This window comes from Acipenser ruthenus, chromosome 54, assembly GCF_902713425.1.
Source record: "Acipenser ruthenus chromosome 54, fAciRut3.2 maternal haplotype, whole genome shotgun sequence".
Classification (NCBI taxonomy): domain Eukaryota; kingdom Metazoa; phylum Chordata; class Actinopteri; order Acipenseriformes; family Acipenseridae; genus Acipenser; species Acipenser ruthenus.
This window is the reverse complement of record NC_081242.1, coordinates 4,526,599-4,549,315: the sequence shown is the minus strand read 5'-3', so window position 1 is coordinate 4,549,315 and position 22,717 is coordinate 4,526,599. Positions and strand designations below refer to the sequence as shown.

At 39.0% G+C, this 22,717-nt stretch overlaps 1 protein-coding gene across 2 annotated transcripts; it reads right to left on the bottom strand.

Moving 5' to 3' along the window:
• Window positions 1-3,915: 3,915 nt before the first annotated feature.
• LOC117398112 (leukotriene B4 receptor 1-like) lies at window positions 3,916-19,510 on the bottom strand. Of its 2 annotated transcripts, none has more exons than XM_033997083.3 (4): window positions 19,488-19,510; window positions 11,247-11,780; window positions 8,150-8,809; window positions 3,916-4,444 (listed from the first exon to the last, which is right to left on the bottom strand). In XM_033997083.3, exons 2-3 carry the CDS (start codon window positions 11,738-11,740, stop codon window positions 8,152-8,154), a joined length of 1,152 nt encoding a protein of 383 aa, XP_033852974.1. In that variant the 5' UTR covers window positions 11,741-11,780; window positions 19,488-19,510; the 3' UTR covers window positions 3,916-4,444; window positions 8,150-8,151. The 2 variants fall into 2 exon arrangements, with proteins under 2 accessions (XP_033852974.1, XP_033852973.1); XM_033997082.3 differs by lacking the exon at window positions 19,488-19,510 and adding an exon at window positions 12,842-12,950.
• Window positions 19,511-22,717: the final 3,207 nt, after the last annotated feature.

Genomic DNA, 22,717 nt, shown 5'->3' with positions numbered 1-22,717 from the left:
AAAGAGCACTGTGGTTGATATGAAAAAGTCTGCCTCAGAGATTGAAAACCTTTGGATTAGGTTCCGACAGTTTCTTTGGATGCAAGCAAAAGAAAGTTATGCGAGGCTCCCAAGATGAAAAATTGGATCAAGTTGTGTTTACCTGGTTTGTTCAAGCACAGAATGAGGGAATTCCCATTTCAGAAGCCATTTTATGTGAGAAAGCAAAGGTGTTCAATTACTTATTCAATGGTGATTCAAACTGTAAAGCTTATCCGGTTGGCTCAAGTGATTTCAAAGCTGTCATGGCATCAAGCAGCTCAGTGTGCAAGGCGAAAAACTTTCAGCTGACATAGAAGCCATAGAGCCATTTGTGGTAGAATTACACAAGCTGATAGAAACACATCAGCTAACCAGAGATCAGCTGTACAAAGGTGATGAAACAGGACTATTTTTTAAATGCCTGCCTGCACGCACCTTGACAACACCTTCTGAGAAATCAGCCACTGGTTTCAAGATGGCAAAGGAACGGGTAACACTTATGCTACCAGCTCTTTTAGTGGGAAGAGCAGCAAAGCCATGGTGTTTTAAAAATGTTAACATGGCTGCTTTATCAGTCGTGTACAAGTCACACAAGCGTGCATGGAGCTATATTCCATGACTGGTTTCACAACTATTTTGTGCCTAGTATAAAACAAAAGCTACAGGAGCTGGGCCTGCCACAGAAAGCTGTTTTGGTACTAGATAACACTCCTGCTCATCCAGCAGCAGAAATCTTGGTAGTAATAATAACTTTAATTTGATATAGCACCCTTCACACCAAGGTGTCTCAGGGTGCTGCACAATATGAAAAAAACAAAATCAGGAACATAGTAATAACAATAATAATAAAGCAAAACAAACATTAAACAGTCAATTTAAAACTACATTCAAAACATGTAAAATACAAATAAAACCAATTCCTAAGATCATAAAAACAATAATACCAAAATATTAAAAGCTTTAAGAACAAGTCCACTGGATCACTGTAAAAAAGCTGCCAAGAACAAATGTGTCTTAAGAGTGAATTTGAAATTCAACACTGATGTGGAGTCCTGAATGCAGCCAAGCAGAGATTTCCAGAGAGAAGGGGCAATGCAGCTAAAACTACGCCCACCAAGAGGAACACACCTTTGAACCAAAGGCTTTAGAAGTCCAGAGTTTGACTATCTAAGCCGTCTTCCAGGGATGTAAGGGTTGAGAAGGTCCATAATGTAACTAGGACCCTGACCATGCAAAGCTTTGTATGTCAGCAACAGAATCCTGAAGGCAACACGAGAATAAACAGGAAGCCAATGCAAACGCATAAGGACCGGGGTGATATGTTCTTTCCGCCTACTGCCTGTCAAGACCCTTGCCGCTGCATTTTGCACCATGTGAAGATGATTCAGAGAACGAGTAGGAAGACCAGCAAAAAGAGCATTGCAGTAATCCAATCGAGAGGTATCGCCACAAAATGCTGTATTCTCTTGTTGGGGAGAGTTCTGTATTTATAAAAAATGTAAAGAAGTGGCTCCCGAGTGGCACATCCAGTAAAGGCGCTCCGCGCGGAGTGCAGGATGTGCCTTATAGCCTGGAGATCGCAGGTTCGAATCCAGGCTATGTCACAGCCGACCGTGACCGGGAGTTCCTAGGAGGCGGTGCACAATTGGCTGAGCGCTGCCCGGGTAGGGAGGGCTTAGGTCAGCAGGGGAATCCACGGCTCACCGCGTATCAGCAACCCCTGTGGCCGATAGGGCGCCTGTGGTTCTGCAGTGGAGCCGCCAGATCTGTGTTGTCCTCCAGCACTATAGGTCTGGTGGCATTGCTGTGGATCTGCAGTGCAAAAAATGACGGCTTGGCAGGAGCACATTTCGGAGGACGCGTTTTCCAGCCGCCGTTTCCTGAGTCAGCAGGGGGGTTGTGAGCAGTGAGCCGAGGATACAAAAATAATAATTGGGCATACTAAATTGGGGAGAAAACCGGGGTAAAAAATTGGTGACGACTAAATTTTTAAAGTAAAAAAAAAAATGAAAAAAAAAAATGTAAAGAAGTTTAAGATGTTATCTACCTCATTGCTGATACATGGCAGAGTATTGAGAAAAGCACACTGCAAAATGCTTGGAAGAAACTGAAATTAGGGTGTGATGAATCAGCAACTGAAGCAGTACCAAATGTGCAAACAGAGCCCAAAATGTCCAGCACTGCAATTGTGATTGAGAGCTTTACAGAGGACGAAATTCAAGAGTGGGTGAAGTGCGATGAAGCAGATCCGGACTATCATCTTTTAGATCAGTGGCTCTCAATCCTGGTCCTGGGGACCCCCTGTGTCTGCTGGTTATTATTCCAACTGAGCTCTCAATTACTTAACTAGACCCTTAATTGAACTGATAATTTGCTTAATTAGAACTTTTTCATTTTTTTCAGCTCTTAAACAGTTGCATAGATCAAGTTACTTATAAAATGTTATAGCTAACTTAAAATCTGCAATAGTTTAGAGCTAAAAACAATAAAAAATGTCTAATTAAGCAAATTAAGGTCTAGTTAAGTAATTTAGTTGGAATGAAAACCAGCCGACACAGGGGGTCCCGAGGACCAGGATTGAGATTGTTTTAGATGATGAAGAGATTATGGATGCAGTAAATGGAAAAACAGCAACAACTTAGAAAGTGACGAGGAAGACAAGGAAACAAAACAAGTCGTTTCCCACAGTGAAGCTATGGAGTGCTTTCACTGAGGATTGGACAGTTACATGCCACAATGGAAATTTATTTCAGCATTTTTTTTGCAAAACCCAAAAAATGCTAATTCAAAAGTATTCATATCCTTTGATGCTATGATAGTATTATCTACAAGGTGATTGCTGTCATTACCAATAAGTCAATTTGGGAAAACGTAAAGAGCTATCTGAAGACCTTAGGCAGAAAATGATTTATTGTCATAAAGCAGGAGAAGGATACAAGAAGATTTCCAAGCATTTGAGTATCCCAATTTCAACTATTGTTTCTTCTATTATCAAGAAGAACAAGACTCATGGTATTGTCACAATGCTCCCTCAGTCTGGAAGAAAGAAGGTTATTTCACCAAGAATGAGATTGACTGCCAAAGATATTCAAAGTGAATTGGCTGCAAGTGTAGGTTGAGTATTGCATGGTAATGGTCTCTATAATCGCAGGCCGAGAAAAAAAGCCACTCTTAGGAAAACGTCACAAGGACAATTGCTTAAAATTAGCAAAACACCATTTGAATGATGGATATGAGTTCTGGTCAAAGGTTTTGTGGAGTGATGAAGCAAAAACCGAGCTATTTGGTACACTGATAGTCATTGGAGACGGTCTAGTGAGCCATACAAAGAAAAGAACACCATACCTACTGTCAAGCATGGAGGTGGTAATATGCTTCTATGGGGACGTTTTTCCTCTAATGGCACAGGAAATTTAGTTCCAATGCATGGTAAAATGGATTCCATAGCATACCAAAAGATATTGGCCAATCATCTGAAACCCTCCGCTACAAAACTTGGTTTAAAGCACAACTGGACGTTCCACACGACAACGATCCAAAGCACACATCAAAATCTACTTCAGAATGGTTAAAGAAGAATAAAATCAAGGTTCTGGAATGGCCTAGTCAAAGTCCTGATCTAAATCCGATTGAAAATCTTTGGTATGAGTTGAAAAAGGCTGTGCACAAGAGAAGTCCTTGGAATTTGAATGAACTGGAACAATTTTGCATTGAAGGATGGTCAAAAATCATTAAAGAATCATGCCTCAACTAGCTATTAATTTCATTTTCCTTGTCAGGATATGAATACTTCATATGAATATATGAATCAATTAGCATTTTTGGAGTTTTGCAAAAAAAAATTGCTGAAATAAATAATTGTAGACATCTATTTCTTGTAACTTTTATTCCTCATCCACAAAAGCAAAATTTTTACTACGAAATATTTTTCCTATAATTATTTTTTTTTTCGAGAAATTTCTAGAAATTATAAATCTCCATTGGGTTATGTAAACTTTTGACTACAACTGGATATTGTAACTACTGCCATTGTACTGACTAAAAATGATTATTTTCTGTAATAAAACCTAGGATTGCGAGTGATACACAGTTATTCAAAAATACAGGCAGAACAAATTTCATAAATGTTGTGCAAAAGAAAAGCAATCATAGTTTAAAGCAAGTCTAACAATGATATCTTTTGGGGTATGAAAATCTACAGCTAAATATGTGCAATATTCAGACATAGCAGATTGAAATGAGAAGACAACTAGATGTACAAGCATTTCTCAGAGAGGTGGAGGAGGCAACGGTGAGCTGTGCATTTTCCCAATGGGTTGGGATGGAGCCACCAGGACCCTCGACTCCAAGGAGTTGATCAGGGTTGGATACATCTTCAGCATAGAAATCTGTGCAGTCTTCAAAACAGATGGCAAGTATTCCTCTGTAAAAACAATTAGAGATTATTTTGCTTCCTGACTTAAATGCTGAAGAATATGAACTGATTGAGAAGCAGCTTCAATTTTTTTTTCTTAAATCTCCCTTTACTACTTCATGGTGTTTGAAATCATTCAGACTGGTTCTGTTGCTCCTATTATTATTATTTACTAAATCTTTACCTATCTTGGAACTGTTTTGATCTTGTCTGGAGAATCCTAAGTGCTGAGCACTGAACAGCCTTCCTCATTCCATTCAATGTGACTTTTCAACTTGTCCCACTCAGTACTGTAGACAAGAGACTAGGCTATGGGTAAGCCTGGTATTAACAAGAACATGTCAATTTAAAACATAAGAACAGAAGAAAAGTTTGGGAAGGAGAACTACTGGGGTAACTAAAAAAACACCTAATGTAGTCTTTTTAAAATATTCCCAGTGTTTTAGATCCTACTACTTCACCTGGTAGTTATTCCATGGATTTATAACTCTGTAAAAAAGTACTTCCAGTCTTTTGTTCTAACCTTACTTTTACTCTACTTCCATGTATGCCTTCATGTTCTTCTCTCTATGCTACATTTGAAGTAGTATCCTGGGTTAACTTTATCTATACCATTTATGCTTTTAAATACTTCAATCAAGTCCCCTCTTTCAATTCTTTTTTCTAGGCTGAAGAGAATTATTTTAGGCTGTCCTCATAGTTCATGTCATTAAGTCCTGGGATCAGCCTAGTTGCCATTCTCTGTACCGTCTTGAGTGCAATGCAGTCTTTTTGGTAGTGGGGTGCATACAGGATTCTAGGTGGGGTCTAATTAGGGCATTGTATAATCTTAGCATAACCTCTCTAGACTTGTATTCCATGCTTTATGATAACCTAACATTCTATTTGCCTTTTTAATTACCTCACCACATTGGCAAGATACTTATAATGATGATGCCACTATAACCCTGAGATCTTTTTCAAAGTCCTCATTCCTTATTTCCATCTCGTACATGATATGCTTATAATGTGGATTATTATGCCCAATATGCAATACTTTACGTTTCTTAACATTAAAGTTAATTTGCCACAAGTTTGTCCAGTTATAGAGAAGGTCCATATCCATTTGAATTAGCAATTGATTATAAGAACCTTATAGATAACTATTACTGAGCTCAAACCTCTGTGCCTGTGATTACAGTCCCATTTAATAGAGTATGTTTTTACAAAGCATCCTTCTGTTTTCTCTTCCAAAAAGATTCCAACAAGCTTTCAAACAGTTACAAAATCAATGTAAGTTTAAGATTTGCCAGTGGAGTAACAGGAGATGGATAATCAATTGTGTATCAATAGGATTCAGTGACAATTTGTGATATTATAGCGACAGATCACTGGAATTAATAAATTGAAGATTTAAGTAAGGGATTAACAACTCAAAGTGTTGAATCAGTAAAAATGATTCACTGTTTCCAGTGTCGTTAGGGACAAGAAACTGGATTATTTTCTTACGATTCAACACTTTGAGTTGATTATGCCACTTCTAACATTTATTCCTAATTGATACTTGTTCGATAATGAGATTCGGTTAATTGGTAATTTGGTAATTGGATTTGGTTTTTGCTCTTTTGTTACGATTAGTTCAAGCAATTAAAATGTTTGTCTCTCACTGTGGGAATGTTGTCATTCCTCAGAGTTTGAGTTTGAAATGTTTTATATGTAGAACATGAAAGTGACATTAGAAAAATAAACATGCAAAAAACAAAGGAATGTGAACCAGGAATAGAGAGTAAAGTCATCGATGAAGAACCTAAATATCATTGCCAGTGATCGGTTTTCGAGAAGTACAAAATGTAAGTGGGCTATAAGCTATATGAAATGTAAAATGCAAAGCTGAAATCACAAGCCCTTTCCTAAGTGTTAAGTTTGAAATGTGTAAAACTAAAATTAACTAATTGTTGAAATGATTGTTGCATAACAAAATGGTATTCACTTTTTTGTTGAATTGTTGACTGTGATTTTAATTTGAAATAAACCTCAGGTGCTTGGAAAGAACTACAACCCACAAGCAGATCCGAGAGAAGGGCTGCCTTACTGTATAAATGTTAATTGAAATAATTAAGGTACTTCATTTGAAAGAATAAGTAGCAGGGTCCCGAAAAAATATAGTCTGCAGGTGTTGCTACAACTGTTTAAATAATGTATCTATTTCTTTTCATTATTAATATCCTTTTTACACTTATAACTTTAAAGTCTAGTGCACTGATAGAGTAAGGATCATTGCTCATATTGTCAAACAGGTAACACAGCAGTAACAATCCATGATGTTCTACGGAACAGAAAAGCCAGAGCACTAAGTTATGTTTTTTTTTTTTTTTTAAATATTGCTCTTCCTGCAGTGATTTAGAGGACAGATCTCAAACACTAGTGCACTAGCGTGGACATTTTTAAAAGAGAGCTTTGCAACAAGTTATAAGTGTAAAAAGTTGTTGATGTTAACAATGAAAAGAGAAATTACAATTACATTATCTGAACAGTTGTAGCAACACATGGCGACGTATAACGCTACATTTTTTGGAACCCCACTGCTTACTCTTTAATAAGTGTATTCAGAGCACAATTTGATTTGACTATGGGAGTATATTTTTTCTTCTGGATAAATCCCTCTTAGTAAGCAGTCTTTTCAGATCTGGAGTGCACAGAAAGCTGCTCCACTAGTGCCTGAAACTGACTGAGCTGCCCTGATGGAGCTGTCCAGGGTGTTGAAGCCTGAGGTCTATCTTTCTACAACTATAACTACCATGGTAGTCAGTGTTACCTATTGGATGAATATAGGATTTCTAAGTTGTTTTCACCTGCGTCCATCACTCAGCTGTTTCTGCTGCCTCTGATCTAAGGATTGCTACTGATTCATCTTTCCTGCTGGTGCGAGCGGCAGCACGTGCGGCAATCGTGTAAGAACATCGGGAAAGCATGCTGGCTTTTCTGGGTTGTTTCTGTGTTGTGTTATTTTATTAGTTAGTTGTGTATTTTAAATGTTTATAATTCTTAATTTGCTTTTATATGTCTGCTATGTCTTTTCATCTGCCATTTCTCTCTGTATCCTTATTTTTCTTTCTCTATTTTATTTTTCCTTCTTATCTCAGAGAACTCTTAACAGGCCATCTCTGGTTGAGTATTTGCCACAAAAATTATACTGATGGGTGACATCAGGTAAGATTTCCAGAACTGATTGGTAATTCTTTCCATTAAGTGGCTCTAATTACTGTGTATTTACATAGAAGTTACTTAGTAAATATATGTGTACTTACACATAAATATTATTATGCATAGTTACAATGTACTTAACATGTAAATCTTTTTGCATGATATATGTAAGTACACAATTGTATCAGAAAAGGGTTAGGGTTAGCTTTAGAGTAAGGGTTAGGGTTAGAGACATGGCCAGGGGGGTTAGGATTAGAGTTAGAGATAGGGATAGGGTTAGTTTTAGAGTTAGGGTTAGGGTTAGAGATAGGGTATCACATGCAAAAAATGTACATCTTAAGTGCATTGTAACTATGCATAATAACATTCTTAACAAATTATTATGTTATTATGTTGAAAGATTTGCTGTTAAAGCAAAAGTGATATTTGAAGAGATGTGACTGTGATATTTATGTTGGGATATAATAATTAATCTAATAAACAGTATCCGCTCTTCCAATCTATCATGGGATCATTTTTGTAATAACTCACCTCTAAGATGAAGACCCTGTCTCCTTTTCATCGGTCATGCAGAGATTCTTTGATTCAGCCATCGTTCTAGCCATTTCCACATCCCGACCCTGTCTCCCGTCCTTCACCGAAATTAGGGAGATCTTCCGGAGTGAAGTAACCGCCAGGGATCCGCTACGGGTTGAGCGAGTGCTCCTGGAAAACCGGCGGATTCCCGACCCTTCGGAATAGGTCCCCTCGAACATCTTGGCCATGAAATTCAAGCCGGCGCTGCGGATATGGGAACTCCCAGCGAAGACATAGAGAATGGGGTTGATGCTGCTGCTAAAGAACGCGAAGGCTGTCACGTTGGGCCTGGCGGTTTTCGCAGCATCCCGGAGGGCTTTCTTGAGTGATTCTTCCCCAGCTAAAGCACCAGAAACCTGGATCATGTTCACAATGTGGTAGGGCATCCAGAAGACTACAAAGACAGCCACGATGAGAAGAATTATCCGGCTACCTTTTCCTTTGATTTGAAACATGGCACTTCTTAGCCGAAAGCCTACATATGTGTAGCATAATGTGATTATGGCAAATGGGATCAGGAATCCAAAGATGGTCTCCATCAGGTACTGGAAAACCATGTGCTTTGGATTGCTGTGGGATGGTATGCAGTGAAACAATCCTGCATGTTGCACAACTCTGTATTCAAAAAGAAGAAAAATAAAAAATACAAGTCTGTTTGTAACATTTGACCCTACATTAAATTAAATAAGTCACACCTTATCTATTACGTTTTATTAGCCCTTGCATCATTGTCTCTAGGGTTTTTTTAGTTAAAGAGTTGATTTTCACCACTTTGTCTCTGTCTATTCCACTTTCCAATAGATAGTAAAATGTTTTTGCATGTCATGTTCATATAAGAAAATGTACGGACAAGAGGAGGCCATTTGGCCTATATACTGTATGATCATAAAGTTTCCAGTAACATAATGATCTTATAACTGTGTCAAGTCGGGTCTATAAGGATCCCAGTGATTCAACATCAGCAACATGACTTGGTAACCCATTGTCTCCTACCACCTGGCCTATGTCTATCTTCATTAACTGTGTCCTCTGGTCCTGGTCTCTGTGCTGCATTTAAAATAGTGACTTGGGCTAACTTTGTCAACTCCTTTTAAGATTTTAAAAAGTCCTAGTCCTTTTCTAAGCTAAATAAGTTCAGGTCATTTAACCTATCTTTGTTGCTCGTTCATTTAAGCCCTGGGATTACTGGTTAATCTTTGTTGGACTCTCTCCAAGGCCACACTGTCCATTTGGTAATGAGCTCGCCAGAACTGAACACAGTATTCTAAGTGTGGTCTCACCAGTGCATCACACAGCCTCATCATAACTTCAATTAATGTTAACACTACACTGTTGACCATATAACCCAAGCATTCTATTTGCCTTTTTGATGCTTCCCTACACTGCCTGGTTGCTGACAGCAATGAGTTGACAAGTGAGCCTGTTCTAGTTCTATTTGTATCCTATATTTTTGTGGCTGGTGTGTAACGCTTTACATTTGTTGGCATTAAATTGAATTTGCAACATTTCTGCCCAGTTCTGTATACAGTCAAAATATTTTGGGGGATTTTCTGGGTGGCAGAAAGCGTGATGGCCACACCCAAATCTTTGTGACGTATGCAAATTTTAGAAGCTTGCTGATTATCCTCCTATCACGAGTGTAGATTAGAAATATGTAGAAAGACAGGGGATCTATAAACACTCATTGGTATGGAAGACCATTGGGACCCTATCTAATCTCTTCGACAGGCATGTACGTCCTCTGTATAAAGGTACATTATTTTACACCTCAAGATGTGTCATTTATATCCTTTATATACCTACCTGCATAAAAACTTCAGGGTGTGAGCATTTCAATTTTCTATCAGTAACCAGTGATATACAAGCAACAGGCATTCATGTGTGAAAAGGTACACTGTTACTATGCATAATGACGTTGTAATTATGTGCAAGTACACATGTATTTACTAAGTAAGTACCATGTAAATACACAGTAATTAGAGACACTTAATGGTACCAAAAAATATCAAAAATATAAACATCATCTCGGCAGTCAATAACAGGCAGCAGTATTTGTAGAACAAGAATTTTCTTTTTTTGAGCTCCAAAGCTTTATGTACAGTAAACACAGTCTCGTACAGCAGCGTGCAAATGTATTCTAACACCTGAAATGTGTTATTTATATCCTTTATATACCTCTGGGTGTGAGAATTTCAATTTTCAGTGAGTTATCAGTAATATAGAAACAATAGGTCCTCATATGTGAAAAAGTTAGACCACTTTGTGCTTTAATTAGGCATCTTAAACAACTTCTAAAAAGTCTTGTGCATTTTATCATTTGTGGCTATGTGTTTCTTTTTGCTTAATATTTTAAATGAATTGCATGTGTGGCCTATTAAAGTCATCAATTAAATTAGACAATTGGTAATTTGCCTAGTTTGACAATTTTCAGTTACAATGGTTTGATTTCATATGCACAACAAATCAAAACTACAGAAGCAATGGGGTGTTCTAATAAATGTTCTCACTGCTGTATGTAGACCCTATATCTTCTCTAGAGACTCAAAAAGAAAGTACAAAAATAATAAGATTATCTACACTTTTTGAAAGCCTATTTCTCTTATTAATGCAGATAATAAAATGCTCTCTTCTTAAGACAGAAGGGTTGCTGTCTCATCACTTCTAAAAGCACGCGATCCCTATCTAAGACCGTTGACTTGGCACAGCTAGAAACCTGCCATCCCCTGACTATATGACTCCCCCTGAACACCACACAGCTGTACCTTTAAACACTTAGGGACCCCTGCACTCCCCTGACTGTATGACTCAACATGCACACCACATGCCGTACCTTTACTAGGGGAGACCTCAGAGACTCCTGTGCTCCACTGACTCCATGACTCTCTACTATTAGACTTTATATTCCTTGTTTTAATACAGATATGAAAACTCTGTCCTTTTTTAAAAACCATAGTAGAAGACTATTGGAACCCTATCTCTCCTCTTCTAAAAGCATGTGCCCCAGTCTCCACTCTTATAAATGCACCGGATATCTCCTCTTATAAACGCTCACCTGCGGTAGAAGGGCATGGGAATCGCAAAGAGGAAAGCCAGGCTCCAGATGACCAGCAGAATCTTGAGCAGGGCCCTCTTGGTACGCAGCTGCTGGGACAGGAAGGGGCGGGACACGGCCAGGAAGCGGTCAAGGCTCATGGCGGTGATGAGGAAGATGGAGGCGTACATGTTGACACTGCAGAGGTAATGAACCAGCTTGCAGAAGGCTGACCCGAACTCCCATCCCTGGCCCCCCGCGATGTAACGCATGAAGAATGGAGCGCTGAGCAGAACCAGGGCGTCTGCCGCGGCCAGATTCAAGACCAGCAGGCAGGTGACGGAGCGTTGGCCCACGCGACACAACACTGTCCACACCACAAACAAATTTCCGGGGAAACCCAGAACAAATGCCAAGGTCAGGATGACAGTGCCCAGAATTTGAGAGAAGCCAAGGGAGGAGGAGGGAGGAGGTCGAGGGGGGACAGAGGGGGAGAGAGTAGAGGAAAAATTCATTGTTTAATGCTGGTTTGGAATACAGTTTGGAATCAGGATCCTGTGAAAGGAAGGAGAAAAACAAATAAACATTTTCTTCAGTTTTAAAGAAGCAGAGATATCACATTTTCTTGAAAGAACAAAATGAAAGGAGGCAAAAACATCAACAATGCTCATTCAGTTCCAAGAAGCTAATTGATCCCAGAACTTGGTCTAGTCAGTTTTTAAAGGATCCCAATGATTCAGCATCAACAACACAGACTACCCAAGTGACACGCATATCACAAATTGACATTAAAATCCACAGACCCGCGACAGTCATGGTACAACCCCCCAAATAAAATAGAAATGACTATATGGGTGATGTAAGAAAATGAAGTTTATCATTATCAACATATGATTGTATTATTATTTATTTATTTCTTAGCAGACACCCTTATCCAGGGTGACTTACAATTGTTACAAGATATCACATTATTTTCACATACAATTACATTATTTTTTACACATTATTTTTACATACAATTACCCATTTATACAAAGCACCTTGCTCAAGGGTACAGCAGCAGTGTCTTCCACCTGGGATTGAACCCACAACCCTCCGGTCAAGAGTCCTAACCACTACTCCACACTGCTGCCCACTCCCAGTCAAGGCTGGTCTGGGCCCTTGAAATAGTGAACCCAGACTCAGAAGCCGCAGTTTAGCAATTTTATGTGCACTTTTATTATTTACAACATAACAAAATACAACACAGGTTCAAACAAAAGGTTTAAACAAACAAATCAAAACACTCCCATGCTGCGGCTATCACAGTCTCTTTCTCTCACTGTTCTTCCTATTGTTCAGGCTGGGCAAGTGCCTTCACTGAACCATCTCCACAGTTGAGCACAAGATGGCTGTCAGCCACAAAAACACACATTTTATTTGTGCAGGGCCTCTGCCCTGCTACAACTCCATTCATTGATGGCTTCATAATTCAAGTTGGAATTTATATTATTTAAATTAACCAATTTTGTTGTTTTACTTTTTCTTTTATTGATTCAAAATGTAGTTTTATAGTCTGGACCAGCATTCCAGTCGATAAAACTTGGGAAACATGACTGGGTATTCCATACACTCACCACTCTGTGTGAATAAGTGTCTCCTGGCGTCTGTCTTAAGTCTGTATCCTCTTAATTCCCAACAGCACCTGATTCCTGCACTACATTTAAAGTGTAGGTCAGGGTTAACTTTGTCAGCTCCATTTAAGATTTTAAAGACTTCAGTTTAGGCCCCCCCCCCCCTCCCTCCCTAAAGGCTGCCACACACCGGACACGATGCAATTTCCTGGGTGGCGACACGTTCACTGAAAAATTATTTTATACACCAGAGGTGACACTGATGAAATCTAAAATGTAATTAGGTTATTTTTAATAAGCTATATTTTATGTATAGTCATTGTCATGTTTCCTTTGTATAAAATCCCTTTATAAAAAGTGTGTAGATTATAATTGTTTGTTTAGTGGAACATTATTTGTGTCTATATATTTTTTTATATTTAAGAAACAAAGATAGAAAAAGAGAAGTAATAATCAAGCTTCCTTTCATGCACTGAAAACTTTTTAGAGACATTGAATATATTTCCTACTTCTATACAAGAATCATCATTGGTACAATGCTGCAATATTGCAGTTTTTTTCGATTTATAAAATACAATTTACAAAAGATTGTGAAAAAGTTCAAAACTCTTAACACAATAACCCAAACTATTCACTCCAGCAGCAAAAAGCCTCTAACACGTACAAAACTCAAGTTTGGGGGTCAGATTTGATAAGTACATCTTGCAAAAGCATATACTGCACCAAAACCCCAAATAATCAGAGATTTGGATTTAATCATCCAAGCAAAATAACATAAATAAATTTTTGTCAAATATTGTTACCTAACACTTACTAAAAGTAAAATAAAATCAGGATACATAAATCTTTTTCAAATTACAAATGGCTAAAGGGCTCTAAATTATAGTGAACAAAAGAATATAAATTAATTCTAGTAAATATACAAAATAAGGTATAATACAATACAATGCAAATGCATAGATCAGTCATTCCTGAGCATCAAGCCTCTCTTGTGCTTGTGGCCACAGATTTTCATCGACATCGCATCTAATGTCTTCATTTGCAGCATGTAAAAAACCTTCTTGAATGACGTATCCATCCCTGGCATTGCTCTGCTGTAATGTCGTCACAAGCTTCATCCATTGCCTGGAGAAGGGTGGCTTGGTCATATGGGTGACGATCATACACCTCCCACCTCCAGGCTGAAAATAACTCCTTGATAGGGTTAAGGAATGGGGACTAGGGTGGCAGGAACATCATTATGAATTGAGGATGTGCTGCAAACCACTCTCACGCTACCACTGCATGATGGAAATTTACAAATGTCCCACACCATGAGAAATGTGATTACTGTATTTGGTTGTATGAGGCGATTGTGCAGCACATCCAGGAAATTCAGCAGATGTACTGAATTGTATGCCCCTAGTAATGGGCTTCATGCCACAACACCATTCTCAGAAATGGCGGCACACATAGTGATATTCCCACCACGCTGCCCTGGCACATCGACTGTGGCACACTGGCCGATGAGGTTCCGACCACGGCGTCGACGTTTGGCCAGATTGAAGCCAGCTTCATCTATATAAAGGAATTCATGTCGGTTGACACAGTAATCAAACTCCATGCTCCTCTGTGAAAAAAAAGATGTTCAGTTGTGATTACACTTCACTTTCACAATTCACAGAACTATAGTCACCACCCTCCTACTGTACTGTAGAACACGGCTCACATACCTACAGTAGTATAATGCAACTTACTGTTCATACCATTACTGTAGTACTTCTAAAATAACTGTACACTTACTTGAACATATTGACGTCGCAATGCCTTCACCCAAATAGAGGGACCAAATAGATCTGCTTCATTGTGATTTGGTGCCTTTTCAAAATATGTCCGATTGTGACAGTGCTTATCGAATCAATCCCTCGAAACATGTCAGCAAAAATGTTGCTTTGGATTTCCCTGAGGCGAATGTCATTCTTGACTTGGACCATTTCTATTATGGTCATCTCCTGCTCAGCAGTGAGGGCACAGCAACACCCACTACTGCCTTCTTTCCTTTCAATTCTGAAAACATAGAGTACAGTAATGCATATGTAAAAGATTTCACAGCAACACTACTGTAAACATACTCTTTCAGCAATTACTGTAATACTGCACATATGTGCATGCAGTGTAATCCAATACTGTATACACTTACTGGTTCTCAGTACAAAGTGATCGGATTATTGAGGCTACAGTTGACCTCTTCTGATTGGGTTGGACGATCAGTCCAGCTGCTCTCAATGACAAGCCTCTGTTCACTACATGGTCAATTATGGTTGCTCTGATTTCATTGGAGACAACGGCACATCTTGGTTGTTGTTGACCTTGATGTCGACCAGCAACTTCTGCAGCCTGCTCCATGTTGTCACAAACTGCTACTGTTTCCTCACAGCCTTTTATGTAGTGATGTAGTAATTATCAATTAAGTTTCTCTACATTCTCACATGGACAAGGCCATTTGCAATAATGAGCACTAATCGTTAGTAAATTAAAATATAATTAAGTATTTTGCAAGAATAGATATTAGCATTTGAAATATGTCTTCAAGAGAGGTAATAGCACTTAAAGAATTGAGTGGGTGATTAAGAATTTAGCATTTTGTATGTAAACATGTGAAAATGTGTTTCGAGTTTTGAATTTTGTAACTCAGTTCTGTTTTTTGTGTTAAGAGTTTTGAACGTTTTGATAATCTTTTGAATAAAGTGTTTTAGCAATTGTACAAAACTAAATAAATAAACATACTGTATATTGTAACTTACCATACCAGGCATCTTCATCTATAGGAGATGATTATCTTTATGTACACTATTTCATCATATATCTAAATCAGTATCTGTAAATCACACACCCCAATAATTAATACATCAACAACTATAAAATATGCAATGGTAGAATATGCTGTAACAATAAAAAATACTTGGCAAGTGTTTCAACTGGAAGTATTTAGCAGTGTCTTCAAAATGAGGACATTGCGACATAATTATAAATATTGCCCAATGAGAAAAAACTTAACCAATGTCTCCCCCAAAGGGAAGCTGTACTCAAAATAACAATGTGCCAATTTTGTTAAAAAGTCAAGCGTTTGGCCAGTATTTCAAATTTTTTGTCAGCTTTCTGGGTCAGCTGGAAATGCAGACCACTGCCATATTGGAACCTTTCTGGCACCGCTGTTCCATCATATCGTTGACAGCCCCCCACACCAGTGAACGCCGGCAGGGTGCATTATGTCGGAATGCAAAGTGTTCGGGTGCAAAAATAACAAAAGGAAAAACAGTAACAAAAAGTATTTTTGTGTGCCTAAGCCTTTAAACCAACAAAAGGAGGCCATAACAATACAATGGCTACATAATATAGGAACAGGACATATGCTCAATAGAATACTATGTGTGATTATAGAGCGAGTCAACGACAGGACGTCACACAAAGCGCGACGGAAGGGAGCTCCAATACATTCGATGTTAATTTGTTTTAATTGTTTTTATACGATTGTGACAAAGTGGCTGAGTGGGAACAGGTGCAGGAGTGATGCAGTGCGGTAATTAAACAGACAGAGCCTTGTAATCCAGTTTGGAACAGTGACCTTTATTTTTATTCCAGGTTTGGTGACCTAAACAATAATCCCCGGCAATACACAACAATGTGTACGCCACAGGGTAAACAATAACGGGATTGCAGTCCCAACTAATAAATACAATATCTGAGCCACAATAATACAAACACGGTCACCAGTCCTGAGTGCATGCAGTAGTGCTCATGGTGGGTGATACAGATTATTTAGAGATTGTTGGTGAAGTGCCATTCGTGACAGCTCAGGAACTGTGTTAGCTGTCTGGTAATGTGCAAGACAAGACAAGACAATTACAAGACAAAACAAACAAAACACTCACTGTACTTTTTACGATTAGGAACGGGGTCTCTCACAGTCCTTCTCAGTTTATTTACACAAACCAAAATTAAGGAACAGATTACGATTCTCCATCCTCTTTTATCCTTCTAATGGTAAGTCCTAGTTTAGTTAAATTTACAGATGTTTGGTCTCCTTCAAAAAGTAGGAGTTAATTAAAGATTGGAGTTAAGGCTTTGAGAAAATATGACCCAATAAGAAGTCTCATGTGATGTGATGTGATGATTGACAGTTTCTAAAGATTTTTCTTGCAAAAATGCTTGATATAATAAATTGGAAGCACTTAACCCATAAATTGCTTGACATGATTATGTTTACTTGATTTACATTTCGGTAAGCACATAAGATGCTCTGCTGAACATTCTGCAGATATCTACTTAATTTTGCAGTTTTTTTGTTTTTTGTTGGTTTTTTGTATATTTTCCTACAGATCTGGACTAGCTATAACATATCTTTCAAAACTGCACATTTGAGACCTACTGTATATAATGGAAGAGCACGACTGTTAAGATTTATGGAATTATTTTGTTAGTTACCATTAGTTTGATATCCAGATCACATTTTATTGATGCACAATAATTGGCACTGCTTTAATTTTGAGAGGATGCCTTGCAGGCAGTCCAATTTGCATGAGCAGGAAGTGCTGATTAAAGTTACTTCCCTTGTGAAAAAAACACATTAAAAATGTACTTTTAGTTTCCTTTACTGGGTAACAAGTGAGAAAGTAACTAACCATATAGGAAATATGGTGACCTCATAAACATAGTTATTTTTCAGTTTTAAAAGGAAACTATACTCCATCTACATAGTCCCCCTGTTAATATGTGTGTTCTATCTCATTCTCTATTGCTGCTTCTACTGTACTTGGATCATTATTTACCAGGCTTGCCAACTATCTCAGCAGAAACATGCTTATTTCAGATGTTTGAAAGCTCAAAACTTTCTAAACAAAATGATGACTTGCAAATGAAGACTCTGGATGGGCACATTTACCAAGAATAAAGTCCTTTAAATACCTTGGCTTATGGCATGACCGCAGTCTTACTTCCTGACAGCAACCTGTCTATACATTTTTGTGCATACAGCAGTGTGCAAATGTATTAGAACATCCCACTGTTTTGTAGTTTTGATTTGTTGTGCATGAAATAAACCACTGTAACTGAAAATCTGGGAAAACTATAACATTGTAGTGATGTGTAAGTACACACGAATTTACTAAGTAACTGCTATGCAAATGAACAGTAATTGGAGACACTTAATATAAAGTGTTACCATCAGCTAAGCTAAAATTCATATAATTCTTAGTTTCCCCAAGCAGATGTAAATTCATTACATGTTTAGATGTTTTAAGAAACTGTTGCTATTAATATGGGCATTGTCCGAATCATGTTTAGTGCCTCCACTGTATAAAATATAAAACTATGAATATGGAAATTTAAGTTTAAAGTTTAAAGATTATTTATTTATATAGTAGCTTTCACACAAAGTGTCTCAAAGTGCTTTACAATACAATAAAAAAAAAAAAATACAAAATTAAACACATTTTTACAGCAAAATTGGTAATATCAATAAAAAGTATGCAACAACACAGTTTAAAAACAGAAATAGAGTGAACACATTTCAAATAATAATACATTGATACATAAAATCAGGATTCAAAAGCTAATCTAAAAAAATGAGTTTTTAACCTTGACTTAAAAACATGCAGTGACTCTGCTTCTCTCATGTCGGATGTCAATCTATTCCACAGTCTTGGCGCGTTATACCTAAAGGCTCTTTGACCCTTTCTCTTGGTCTTAATCTATGGAACAAGCAAAGGACCGGAGTTGGCTGACCTTAGAGCACGGACAGGTGCTTGTGGGCACAGGAGCTCTTTTAGATAGTCAGGAGCCAGACCATGGAGAGCCTTGTAAGTCAGCAGCAAGATCTTAAAATCAATTCTAAAACGTACTGGAAGCCAGTGAAGTGCAGCCAACACTGGAGTTATGGGCTCTCTTTTCTTTGTTCTACTTAGCACCCTGGCAGCTGCATTTTGAACAAGCTGCTGACAGAATAAGGCATGATAACAGAGCATTGCAGTAATCCAGTCTAGACGAAACAAATGCATGAATTCGCTTCTCAGCATCAGGCAATGATAAAATAAAAGACCTAATCTTGGCAATCTTATGTAAATGAAAAAAGGACACTTTACGTTTATTGCGAATATGAGCCTCGAAACATAAATCTGAATCAATTACAAATCCCAGGTTTCTGGCCTTGGAATTTCTATTTGAATTTTATTTACCTAAATTTGTTTTTATAGAATATACCAACTCCAATTGCTGCTGAGAACCTAACAGCAAGACTTCAGTCTTACCTGAATTTAACTGCAAAAAATGTTGGGACACCCAGCTTTCCACCTATACCCAGCCGATATATCCCCAGGTTTTACAACAGAGATGTATAAATATATATATATATATATATATATATATATATATATATATATATATATATATATATATATATATATATATATATATATAATATATATATATATATATATATATATATATATATATATATATATATATATATATATATATATATAGCCGATTGCTCAGTATGACATCCGTCAAACCCACAGGACACATCAATTACCAAGAAGTATGAAATCATTCTGAAAAGAGCTCTATATATTTACACAGTGAAAACTTTCCAATATAAAAAAACATCACCTACCTTCAAACTGCAGAGTCGTGTCTGACTTACTGCAGAGATAAGGAAGCTTCACTGTACTAAACACAAAAAGTGTCACATAAGCAAAAACCACTGTCACCCTGTGAGACAATCTCACAGGAGGAGCCTCTTCCTTTACAGAAAATCCATTTTAAAAGAAGTACAAATTCTATGACAGGGGTGCAGTGATAACATTTCTGGTGCTTTTGAGACGGAAGAAAATGGATTTTAATACCTTGGTTAGCAAGCCTTTAACGGAGGGGGCAGTGATAAGAACATAAGAAGAACATAAGAACATAAGAAAGTTTACAAACGAGAGGAGGCCATTCGGCCCATCTTGCTCGTTTCGTTGTTAGTAGCTTATTGATCCCAGAATCTCATCAAGCAGCTCCTTGAAGGATCCCAGGGTGTCAGCTTCAACAACATTACTGGGGAGTTGGTTCCAGACCATCACAATTTTTTGTGTAAAAAAGTGCCTCCTATTTTCTTATAAATTTAGTCTTTGCCAATTATTTTTATTATTTTCTCCCAATTTAGAATGGCCAATTTTTTTTTAATCTCAGCTCACCGCTACCACCCCTGCGCTGACTCGGGAGGGCATCCTGCACTCCACGTGGAGCGCCTTTACTAGATGCGCCACTCAGGAACCCCTCCTATTTTCTGCTCTGAATGCCCCTTTATCTAATCTCCATTTGTGACCCCTGGTCCTTGTTTCTTTTTTTCAGGTCGAAAACGTCCCCTGGGTTGACATTGTCAATACCTTTTAGAATTTTGAATGCTTGAATCAGATTTAATCAAGACTGAACAGATTCAATTCTTTGAGCCTGTCTGCATACGACATGCTTTTTAAACCCAGGATAATTCTGGTCGCTATTCTTTGCACTCTTTCTAGAGCAGCAATATCCTTTTTGCAATGACGTGAACAGAACTGAACACAATATTCTAGGTGAGGTCTTACTAATGCATTGTCAAGTTTTAACATTACTTCCCTTGATTTAAACACTTCTCACAATATATCCAAGCATCTTGTTGGCCTTTTTTATAGCTTCCCCACATTGCCTAGATGAAAATATTTCTGAGTCGACATAAACTCCTAGGTCTTTTTCATTGATTCCTTCTTCAATTTCAGTATCTTCCATATGATATTTATAATGCACATTTTTATTGCCATGTGTCTGCGACCTCAGACCCCCTTTACCGTACAACAGCTGCAATATTTGTGTGCTTGTACCTCAGATACCGGGGTGCTCGCTACCGTACACAACGCGTAAGCGTTGCAGTTCCATTTGGGACCTTCTCCTCCGAGGAGTCTCGCACACTTCGTGTCAGACCCTCTTCAGGTCTCGATACTCTGTGCAAGTGAGCCATCTGTTTCATAGACCCCACCTCCTGCAGAGCGGGGTTCTACTCGAGACATTTCGTAGTACCCAGAAAGGACAGCGGGTTCTGCCCCATCTTAGACCTAAGATTCCTAAAGGAAAGGAGGTTCCAAAAGCTGACTCATCTTCACATTCTCCAGTCCGTCCAACAAGGCGACTGGTTCACGTTCCCATTTGTCCAGTGCACAGGAAGTATCTCCACTTCACCTTCAGGGAAGCGTTATGAGTTCTCCGTGCTGCTGTTCGGCCTCTCCCTAGCCCCACGTACGTTTTCAAAGTGTATAGACGCTATCCTGGCCCCTTTGCATTGCAGGGGATCAGAGTACTAAACTATCTAAACAATTGGCTAATCTGAGCTCAGTCGCGGGAAGGAGCAGTGGCTTACACGGCAATGGTGACGCAGCATCTGGTGAGGCTGGGCCTCACCATCAGCAATGCAAGGAGTCGGCTTTGACCGGTGTAGTGCACGACGTACTTGGGACTCCGGGTAGACCAGTACGATGTGCGCATACCTGTCGGACGACAGAGTAGCAGCTATTCAGGGTTGTCTCTCCCTGTTCAACAGGGATCGAAGATCCCCTTAGTACAGTTCCCAAAACTGTTGGTTCGGATGACCGCTGCCACATCAGCCATGGCCAAAGCGTGGCTCAATGCATTCCATTTACACCCGAAGCGCGACAGACACCATCGTCTGACGGTGTCTTGCACGTGCTCAGCGGCCCTGAGATGGTGGAGATTATCTTCCCACCTCCGCACGAATGGCCCAGAATGCTCCTCTGTGCATCCTGCCAGTACCGTTGCTCCCGGCCTTCTTAGAGAACGTCCGGTTACAGAAAGCGACAGTTCTCTTAGTGGTCCCTCTGTGACCCAGGAGAACATGGTCGTCGACTCTATGCCAGCTCTTGCTAGGCTAGCCCTGGGAGATCCCGTTTCGCCTGGATCGCCTCAATCAGGCAGGAGGAACTCTCTGGCATCCAGAACCTGCCAGATTCCAGTTATAGGTCTGGCCCTGAAAGGGACCGCTGGACAGGGCTATCTGATGCCGTGGTGGCTACTCTGCAGACCGCTAGGACAGACTCCACTAGGTCGCTGCATGCGTACAAGTGGAAGTATTTCCAGATTTGGTGTCTGACTACAAGTCACTACCCGCTTTCTTGCCCCATGCCGGTTATCTTGCAATTCTTTCAAAAACTGCTCGATGCTGGTAGATCACCTTCCACATTGAAAGTGTGTTTAGCGGCTATCTCTGCAGGCCATGCCCCCATAGATTTAGTATCTCCGGGTGCGCATTTTCTGACGACCTGGTTTCTCAAGGGAGCTCGGAGGTTAGGCCCTGCTAGGAGGACTGTCCTCCCCGAGTGGAACCTTGATGTTGTACTGGAGGCTCTCACGAAGGCCCCGTTTGAGCCTATTCACTCCACAGTGTTGAAACAAATGTCTATAAAGACAGCCTTCCTCTTGGCTATCACCTCCGCTAAGCCAGTTACAGTTACAGGCGCTGTCGGTGCACAGCGCCTTGACTGATTTCTGCTGGAAAAAAGATAAGATGTACAGTTTGTGCAAATTTACAGTCATTGGGCACAAGCTCCAGTAAACACATTCACCTGTCTGATGAATGGGGAAGAGTTGCAGTTCACTATCATGGGGACACCAAAGAGAGACAGCAGATGTCTTTGAGGAAGAAAATCTTTAAACACAGGAATTGCAGAAATAAAAAAAAGATCAGTATGAAATAATAGTGTTTCGAACCATTTACAAGATTGTAAAATCAGGGAAGCCATTTACGAACTTACCTACTGACATTGATTTCCAAGTTTTAAACGGCCTTGACATGGGGCGTACCTTGCATTCTGA

Excerpts from the sequence above, each read along its gene's own strand:
- LOC117398112 (XM_033997083.3), bottom strand. The coding sequence starts at position 11,740 with ATGAATTTTTCCTCTACTCTCTCCCCCTCTGTCCCCCCTCGACCTCCT. Across the intron at positions 8,810-11,246 it reads CCCATGCCCTTCTACCGCAG|AGTTGTGCAACATGCAGGAT; the intron begins GTGAGCGTTTAT and ends TTTTGAATACAG.